This window comes from Harmonia axyridis, chromosome 2 (assembly GCF_914767665.1).
Source record: "Harmonia axyridis chromosome 2, icHarAxyr1.1, whole genome shotgun sequence".
Classification (NCBI taxonomy): Eukaryota; Metazoa; Arthropoda; class Insecta; order Coleoptera; family Coccinellidae; genus Harmonia; species Harmonia axyridis.
In genome coordinates this window covers 5,873,690-5,884,054 of record NC_059502.1, presented here as the reverse complement: position 1 = coordinate 5,884,054, position 10,365 = coordinate 5,873,690, and the positions used below count along the sequence as shown (strand labels likewise).

General features: G+C 31.8%; 1 protein-coding gene across 1 annotated transcript; it reads right to left on the bottom strand.

The window, feature by feature from the left end:
* Positions 1-336: 336 nt before the first annotated feature.
* LOC123674256 (roquin-1) lies at positions 337-10,251 on the bottom strand. The gene is made up of 10 exons (XM_045609216.1): positions 10,160-10,251; positions 9,363-9,955; positions 8,024-8,199; positions 7,486-7,819; positions 6,689-7,099; positions 6,214-6,449; positions 5,326-5,724; positions 4,729-4,846; positions 4,277-4,503; positions 337-3,497 (listed from the first exon to the last, which is right to left on the bottom strand). The coding sequence occupies exons 2-10, from the start codon at positions 9,952-9,954 to the stop codon at positions 3,318-3,320; spliced, it is 2,673 nt and encodes an 890-aa protein (XP_045465172.1). The 5' UTR covers position 9,955; positions 10,160-10,251; the 3' UTR covers positions 337-3,317.
* Positions 10,252-10,365: the final 114 nt, after the last annotated feature.

Genomic DNA, 10,365 nt, shown 5'->3' with positions numbered 1-10,365 from the left:
TTAAAGCATTAACTGCTGTGTTTCCTAAAGCATGCAGAAATCTGACCGTGAAAGCTAGCTCCGCCCCCCTTTCGAATTAGACCACTCCCACTCGGTTACGCCCCCTACAAACTGAATGGCGAGTATTTCATAGAAGGAAATTAACTTGCTGCAATCTACATAAAGATTCTTGTCTGTAAATTTTGATGGTTTTCATTTTCACATTGATTCTCTAAGTTGTAAGACCCTGAGCTATTATATGGGTCATGAATCATAATAATAGGTTTGTCAGTTCGAAACAATTCGGGATCAACACAACAAATTCGTATAGATGTCGTTTCAAATAAAACAAACATATTAATGCAATATAATTTATTACAGGTATAATATATAAATATATACTTCCACCCAATTATAATACAAACGTGATTAATATAATCAGTATAGTAGCAAATATTAACCACATGTGCAACATGACCGACTACAAAATGATTGCCAAAAAAGACTTAGTGGATGACAATGGCATATCGACCAAGGAAGAAAATTAGCTAATCAGTGTAAATTGTAAAATATCGAAATTAATTAAATAAAATTAAATATTGAGACAAACTTCAGTTGACTACCATTTACTTGGATTAACTGAAAAAATCTTTAATATTGACCATATAAATTAGAAATCAATGAAATTTCCAAATGTTCATACTTGTTGTAGCAGTTCCATGTTATTAAGTTCAAAATAAATCCCAGATTTTTTGAATAATATACTCAAACTTATCACACACTGAGAACCTCCAAAAAGAAAAACATCATAATTTTAGACATCCCCGATAATCATATGAAAAAAAAAATTAGGAACACCTTTTTTTCCTTTTCCGTTATGTCACTGTTTGACACTGAGGCAAACATATTATTTAAAGGTACAAAATAAAGTTTTAAAACATCAAAGGAAAATACACAGCCTAGACTAATATTGCAGATATCGAAATTACAGAAGATCAAACAATCACAAGTGAAATAAAAAATTCGGAACATCAGTCAACCTTTTCTTTGATAACTATAATGTTATGAAATGCACAAGACAATGAATATGTTCAATGTCATAACAACTTTCACTCATTTTTTCGAATGATTTGTCCGGAAAAGTTGACTCATGTTCTTTTGAAAATCCAATTTAGTCCATCGAACAGAGCTAAGCAAATTTGGCTGTCACGGCTGAGCATAAGATATTTATGAAAAAAAAATTGACATAATGGCAATCTTTCAAATTCCGAAATTCTTCAGCTTACACTGAAAATACCCCTACAATTTTGTGCTAGGTAATAATAAAATATCAACAGATATAAAATTAAAAACATGAGAAGATTCAAAGTTTCATGAAAGTCTTGAAGAAAATAAATAGCATAAATTTTGTCTTGGAAAGGTTTGAATGAATTTTCTTTAAAAATTTAAATACATCATTTAAATGAATATACATGGAGATTCGAAAGAAAAATTGATAATTTTAGAAATTGAACATACTGAAAATTTCAAATTGTTTTAATCACTTGTCCATCCTGAAGCCTTTACTTTATATATAATAAATAGCCATATTAGCACAGTGAGATAAAAGTGATAAATTTAAATATGATCCAACAAATACAGACATACATGTCACCTACCAAGTGAAATTGCACTATATTTATTCAGAATTATTATGTCCGATTATAAAAAAATCATAAGCGCGTCATCATAATAATTTTCAGAAGTGAGTATATAAGTTAAAGAAGATTAATAAACAACAACAAATTGATAAATAATTTAATTAATACCTATAAGAGTAGAAGTTTTTGAGGAAATTCAAGGATAGTGAGGAAGTTGTAAGATTTACGAGGTATTCACTAAAATTGAATGATTGAATCTTGCCTTCAAGATTGTTTTTGAATATTATTATTCTTTCCTTCACTTCTATAATTTCTTCACCAAAAACTCCTCCAAAATTATTTTGATAATATATTAAAGATATTTTGAGAATGCAATCAATAGATCATACCATAATATTGTTCAACATTAAAAGTTCATTAAGTTTTCCATGAAATTTGTCAACAATTCCAATAATATAAAGAAAGAATATTACCTATTCTGATTCTGTATAAATACAAAATTGGGACTAAATGAAACCTTCAGACCATGGATAAAAATTACTACATAATTTAAGCACCATCTTTACACATAAAAAATGATTTTTCTATCAAAATTATAATCCAATATAAAATATTAAGTAAAACATCGATAATAAAAAAATAATTGCATAATAAAATTACAATGCAAACAATTGCATTTCGAATACGATAAATCCATGTTGAAAGGTATCAAACATCCCATAAACATCTTAAATAAAATAAAGCATATTTAACTTTGTAAATTGTATATTTCAATCAATTTAAGCATATCGTTAGTCCCATGCATTTTCAAACAAATGCATCAAATCAAGATATTACATCATTATAAATATATATCAACTCATAACATTGATATACCCAATCACACACAGCATGATTATATTATATAAATATTTAGGAGTAGGCAGAGAAGTGTGACAATGTGATTGCCATATCTAACAAAATTGGCCAATTTTCGCTGAAGAAAACCACCAAATAATTTTTTTCGATAAATGAATCGAAGAAGTTTTCTTCAACGAAAATGACCGTTCAGAAGTTCTTGATCTCCCACTTCAAGAATTCCCCACCCTATACACTTACCGCAATAGGCCCTCGAGTCAACTTTCCAATAAAACTGGAACTATCACCGAGTTCAGCAATTTTCTTTAAATACATATTGAAATGCACCACATATACTTTTAATTATGAATTAAAATTATATATTAGGACTAATGACTCATATTTTGAATCACCAGAAATTGATTTCTTGATGCAGTCCTGTCAACTTTCTAAAGACAAATGTAACCGATCGAATAATTCATTGAATATCAATTCATGACAACTTTCAATACCAACAATGAAACACTTCAGGGGTGCAAAATCCAGTCTCAATATTTCAATGAGGAAAAAAATTAAATCGATGCGAAAATAATGTCAAATCTAAAAAAGTAAAAATCGATGTAAACAACTGGAAACAACATAATTAAAAAAAAAAAATTAAAATAATTCGATGAAAAGTCTTCAGATTGTATAAAAAACGATCAATTTAAAAAAAATTACGGAAATTGCTATCTCATGATTCAAAATAAAAGTATATACATATATTGTTATGCAGTCTTTGATGCTAACATAAGATTATGTCATGAAAATAGAACCCATCGGGTTATTTTAAATTTCTTCTAAAAATCGAAATTAAAATAGTTACTTGTTAGAGTCATCCTCACTGCTCCACCTCTTTTCTTGTTCTTCCAGTTCCTCCTTCCAACGAAGCTCGAGCTCCTTCATATCGTTGGCTATGTCGTCTTCATACATGTTATCTTCCGATGGCCCAGGGTTTATATTGGCGTTCATAGTCAAGTTCCAAGAATTGACTATGTGGTTCTGAAATGGGGAAATTCATCAAATTAAACACTTTTTTCATTTCTCATTTTTACATATTTGACTCAGGTAAAAAAATATAAACATTCAATGGTTTCACGATGGGCTATAGCACTCCTGTCATTCGAGGTTCACACCACAGAGATAACACAGAACTTAATGTGAACATAGAATTTCTATGAATTATATTGTATATTTGGATGCACGTTGCCAGATCCACGAATAATGAGGATTTATATTATATCTCAACAATTTCCGAACAAAACATAAACACAACCTCAAAAATAACCCCAAGGCTTTCATGCTCTGTAATTAGCCTTGATACGAATGTCAAAAAGGCATAGTGCCATACATATGTGAGAAATTCAGCCCAGAAACAAACATCAAAATATAAATAAAAACGCATAGTGTAGTAATAGGTTAGGTGTCTTAAAAATCAGAGTGCAATTTTTCAGGATATAATTTTGAAATACTTTCACTATTTCTTTTCAAATTCAGATTTTCTTCAAAATATCCTGGCATTTGGTCTGCTTATTGAACCTATTCTGAAAATTTTCAAGAAATGTTTTGAAATGCTCCCAAATCTTTCTTGTGCGTTCCTCTTTAATTTTAGGAAGAGATACTGCAATAATTTTGTTTTTTGATTTGATTTTCACAATCTATCTATCGCGTCACGATTTAAAACACCACCGAAAACTACGTATATCAAGATTATAGTCATAAAAAGATACCACAACATATTAGCTATTTTTGAGCACACTTCAGATCTTCAAATCACTCACCAGACATGCCTCCTTTTGTTTTTCGTGTATTCCTTGTTCTATCAGTTGCAACTCTTGTGTGAGCTTGTCGCTTTCGCTCAGATTGGGCATTTTCTGTGCTGCTAACTTGTTCAAATCTTTCAGTTGCTTCTCTAAACTTCGCAACTGCAAACTAACCCGCTGAGATTCAGCCATTATTTCCTTGGAATGATCTTGCATCCTCGGATGCATATGCAAAAATTGGGGACCTGGTTGAAATTGAAGATTAATATTTCATTTTATTTATTCATTTATTTTTTTTTATTCTTATTGTGGATCTCATGAAATTGGACATGCATTCATACTATAGCAAATATAGTTTCTCATTAGGAGTTTTTTTGCATATTTAATGATTTAAATATCTGACCGATCTAACTATACATACTTTAATATTTTCATTTTCAATTTATGCACATAATAATCTAAAAACTTACTTATCACATTTCCTGATGAAACGTAAGCTCCTTGTGGTATATTTGGAGGATATATTTGAGGATTATTGTTATAATACAGTGAAGCTAGTGGACTTCCTGAAGACATTGGCCTATGAGTCTAGAATTTTATAAAAATCTCATTTAGTTCCACATTACTTTTGTTTGCACAAAGTTCTAATATTTTTTCAACAGTTTAAATAAAAACCTAACATATATAAACATATTCTTATTTAGAAAGTAAGATATTTTAAATTCCCATAAATGTAGATTTATAAGTACAACTTTCAAAATTTTCCTTGGTTTCCTAGATAGTCTTCTGACATTTTCAAACCACAAAGGTGTATCAGGCATGCGCAAAAAGTAGATCTTGGACGTAAACTGTAGTCTGTTCATTTTAATAATGCCATAACATCATAAAACGTTTTATATCTTCGTTGCCGACCAACACTCAATAATTGTCAAAATGTGCAAGTTTTGAAAACGTCGAATTTCAAATAGAATCAAAATGACACTCCAGCCTATTTGCCAAAATATTTCCAGCTTAAAATCGATTATCAAAAATGATAAACTAAATATTCTTTTGTTTATTTCACTTACCAAATTAGACGGTAAACTGGAATCTCGAAACGAGGTAGACTGACTCAAATTGTTATCCTTGTGCATCCTAGAAATGGGACCGTACTTGTTGATAGAAGGAGAATCGTATGGGACGTAATCATCATCTGGCGTTAAAATTGAATCCGATCTCACAAACGTCGGCCCCGTATTCATATGTGGTGGTAAAAAGCTATAAGGTGACGAGGGACTGTCCATGTCAATTTGAGACTCTTGCCGCGCTAGAGTTGTTGCATCATTAGATATTGCTGTAGCAGCATTCTTCCCTACTACTTTCTCCAGAAGCGAAATTACCTCTTGCTTTCGCTGATACAGTTCAGCAAGGCTTTTTCCCTGTCCACGAGGCAATTTAGGTTGGACCGGCATGTTTTGGTTCTTTGCCTGCCAGAAAATTCATAATTTTGATAAGTATATTTTCTTGAATATTTATTTGACAGGTTGAGGTTTTACTAGTTTAACATCTAAATCTTAAACTCCGTTTTCAATCTCATTCACAAACCCATCGTCCAAAATGCAATTCTGAACTCTTGATGATATGCTACCCATTATGCTCACAGAATTCTTTCAATATTTCATATAAATAGCAATCTCCAATTCAAAAAATTCAATGAAATCATGAAAAACCGCTATAAATCAATGACATATTCTCCTTTATGTTCTAAGAACATAGAATGGCATCAAACAAATCGTAAAAAAACGCTATAAATTAATGCCATTGACATTGTCCTCCTTTATGGTCTGAGAACATAGAATGACATTATCATGAGCCTAAATTCAAGTTTCTTCCAAATAAAATCTTTCTCAATTAATGAAGTAGCAAAAGATGACTAATGATTATTTGAACCCCAAAGAAACTTCAGAATGACTTACCATATCCCAGTTGGTGGACCTCGGAGCCTCAGAAGGTAAGTTGGGATGATTTAAATCGGAGAATTCCGGAGATGAAAAGTAATTCTGACCATTATTTGACACCATCACATTCGACTGATTGGAACCGTACATTTCATGCGGCGAAAAGGGGCTCAAACCATTGGGAAACATTTGTTGTGGGGAAGAATGGTGCGGTGTATTTCTTGGATATTTGATGTAAGGAGGAACGTCATAACCTGGAAGACAATCTTCCTTTATTCGTTCATTTTTACTTAGTAAACAAATTCTCAAGTTGTTCTTTTTTATTGTAAAACTCAAAAAATTGTTTTAGACAGTAGTTTTTTTTAAGGAATCCACAATGTTTATTGTGTGAATTTATTCATTTTATTTTCATCTTTCATGATGATAATAACTGTCCTTTTTTTTGGTAATATTTTAGATAAAATAAACATATTGAGTATTCAATTCTACTTACTCATTCCTTGGACCATGCCCGGTACCATAGTTGGCATAGAAACAGGACTAGGAGCAGCAGTGTTAGGTATAGGTGTGTAATACTCCTCTGGCTGATTATAACTCTTATCCGAAGGACTCTGACTGTCTATCCTGTGCTCCTTGTTCCTGATCATCGTTTTGCGATTTTTGGCCCTGTATTTCTCAAGCTCTTCATTTGAGTGGGCAAATGTACAATTGGTACTCCTGGGACAACTACCGCGAAGTGTCAGATCACGACACATGCTGATTTTGTATTTGGCATGCTGAGAATGTGTCGTATCCTGAAGTTTCCGGTTGCCATATTGGTGGATGAACTCCACCAGACCAGCGACAACTTGTTGCACTGCTTCCAGGGCTTCGCTGAACTCTTTCCAAGATGGTATGGCCGATTCTTGATGGAAATAATATTTTATTGTGGTATTGTGTATAAATGAGCCTCTAAAGCTCGTGCAACTAGTTTAAAAGGTGCAAGGGCCCCAAAGCCACAGGTTCTATCGTGTAACACTTCATGTTTACCAATTGCCATGTGTCATTTGTCAAATTGACATTATGACAGCCAAAATCAATCATAAATGTCATCTTTGACTGTGAACTTTTATTTCAATTATGTTATTTTCAATTATTACAAATTTGCATACAGAAATTAATTGATTTCAAGAATAACAAAATTTAAAAGAAAAGAAAATTCAAATCAGCCGCCAAAATGCTATATTGCGCAGTGATGTCACTTGGAAGTGAAAGCAATCAAGGGTCATGTAAAAAAAACATGTTATTTACCTGCACTAGGATCTATGGCAGCCAGTAGTTCCAGATGTGGTCTCAAAGCGGACAACTTCCCCGGATCGCCAGTTCTTTGCAGAGCGATCAGAAGCTCTTGTACGCTCTGCGCAAAGGACTGAGGCGTTTGCAACTTATCAATGATGCTCTGCATGTGCGACTTGTGAGCGGTATCGCCATACAACAATGCAGACCATTGATCAGGTGCAATTCTAAGACCCGCCTCCGTTGCAATTTGTACAATCTGAGCATCGTGCTCCCTACGCAAGGCCTCGTACGTTCTGAATTCTTCTTTCAGCTGCATGAGGGAAGAGTCGCCTTCTCTTTTCGAAACCTATGAAGCAGATTTGATTTATGTTAGGCAGTCAAACACTAAAATTAAAGGAACGAAAATAACAATGACACACATTTCCAGTCAATATGACATCTAAATTTGCCTAATCTAATTCATTTCTAATCGTTCTTAATCAATTTTGATATTGTCAAAAAGCTTATTATTATAAGAACCATCAGGGTGAAAGACTTGTTTATAGTTTACCTTGAAGCATGAAGCTCTATACAATAATTGTACAACATGTCCGATACTCGTTTTTGAAGCTTGGGGAAAATGTGGTTCTAACCTCTGAACAACAAACATCACAAGAACTTTTCGCGATAATGCTGATCCGTCTTCTAAAGCTAGAAGTACTAGCTTCAATACCTCCTCTTGCATGGCTGAAAGAAATTTACATACTTAATTCAAGTATAATTGTACTCAAAAATTGTATGCATTAAATTGCGGTTTTTTGATTTTTTTCTAAATCTATCTAGCTCATTGATAGTTATCAATCTGTGATTTTTTACAGTTGCAAAGTGTTTTTTAAAACTTTATTATTTCCACCTATTTATGTCATAAGGTGAACATGAACTATAAAATTAAATGTAAATGAAAATGCCAGTTTTCATGGTCAACTTCTGCTATTATCAATTTATGTTTATCTATGACTAAGCTCCTATTGCAATGGGATTTCCCCTTAGATAAATATAGCCTCCAATGCAAATAATGGGATAGAGGAAATATTGGAATGTCTTAAATGCATGAAAATTTTCAAAACATGAAATTAATTATTTTTTTAACCAATTCTAATGCAATTTGAAGAAATTATGATTGAAAATCTACTTTGCTATTTTCTCGTCATTTGCACATAAAAATTGAATTGCCAATAAATAAGAATAATAATCAAATTTTCAAGTTATTTGGCAATTAACTATCAATGATGATCCAATTAGATTGTATCAATGGAATTTCACAAACTTAATGAGGATAAAATTACTTGGAAAGTGAAAAACTTGAAAAGCACTAAAAAGCGTACTTTCACTTTAATTAAATATTTGAAGACAAAATAAATCCATATCAATCTTAAACAATTTCTTTTTCTACCCCAGCAAATAATTGTAAATACATATTTGATTTTGATATGATATCAAGGAATTGGAGGCAAATGATATACTAAACAAATTTGAAAAAATTCTCGATATTGTGTCAAAAATAAATTCTGAAGGAATTGATACTATAATTATTTCAACCATTATATTCAATAAAGATAATTTGAATTGATGGATTCATGGATGTATTGAAGAAATATATATATATAAATAATAATACAATTCAATCTCTAATTCATAACAAGCTGAAACATAAGAATTGTATAAATTACATATAAAAATTTCACCAAAAACTTTCTCTTCATATTTTAGCTATTTAACAGAATTGAATCAATTGAAATTAATTTTAAATGAAACAATATTTCCTATTCAATGAAATTAATTTCCTTCATTATGAATAACTTTTTATTCTAGTACCTTAATATTATGTTCTTAATATAGAAATCACTCACCTGGACCCAAAAATTGACAACCTCTGGCTCTAACAGCAGCCCAAAGGTTGTTGGACAGCTGTTGAGGGTTTTGATGTTGTAAAATCAATTCTGTAACTGTCCTTTCCCCCAAAGATCTAGCAGCACGCATAGCTCTAGTTCTTCCTTCATCCTCGACAAGTTGACAGTTTATCAACGTAACCAATTTTCTTTGCATAGGCCTTGAAAGTATACTACCACCCCCAGATACACTTCCATTGGGAAATGGCTTGAGATAGAGAGCCAACTTTTCCACACATTGCTTGGATATGAGATATAAACTTGTAAACTCTCTTGGTATAATTTTGAAGTCAACTGTTGTTTCATCATGTTCACTTTTATTTAAAGGTATAATAAGTTGAAGTAAGGCTGTGTTGATTGGTAAATTTTCGATGTCTATACTTATAACATTTTGTTCAAAAGGACACTGTTTTCTGTGCAAATTTGATAGACAAGCTTTGCATATTGTATGTCCGCAACCTAAACTTATGGGGCTCCTCAAAGCTCCATCAAATGTGTGGCAACATACTGGACAAGACAGAAATTCCGTCCACTGTGGTGCCTGTATGGGCATTCTGGAAGAAAAACATAATTATGCTAAAAGATTATTATAATCATTGTTACAATTTGTCAAAATCAGGTGATACATAGGTGTCAATGTGGCATATTTCCAGAAAAAATTTAAATTATCCGTTTGTTGATCAAATTTCAGGAAATTCAACAGCTTAATGATTATATTGAAATATTCGAGAATAATTTGTGAATAAAATTGGTTTTACCTTAAATATTGCAAAACAGAACATCACATTATGCATCAATGACAGATCATAACACTTTTTGTTGTGAAGTGTCAGATGAGTAATCGGAATTGTCAAAAACGTCAAAATTAATTAGCACACGAATTTACTATGTTCCAGCTTGACATGGTGAAAAATGTTACATATCAACTATTTATTGTTGCAAATTTTAATACTTTACCTTTTTT

Excerpts from the sequence above, each read along its gene's own strand:
- LOC123674256 (XM_045609216.1), bottom strand. The coding sequence starts at position 9,954 with ATGCCCATACAGGCACCACAGTGGACGGAATTTCTGTCTTGTCCAGTA. Across the intron at positions 7,820-8,023 it reads ATAGAGCTTCATGCTTCAAG|GTTTCGAAAAGAGAAGGCGA; the intron begins GTAAACTATAAA and ends TCTGCTTCATAG. Across the intron at positions 7,100-7,485 it reads TGCCATAGATCCTAGTGCAG|AATCGGCCATACCATCTTGG; the intron begins GTAAATAACATG and ends ATTTCCATCAAG.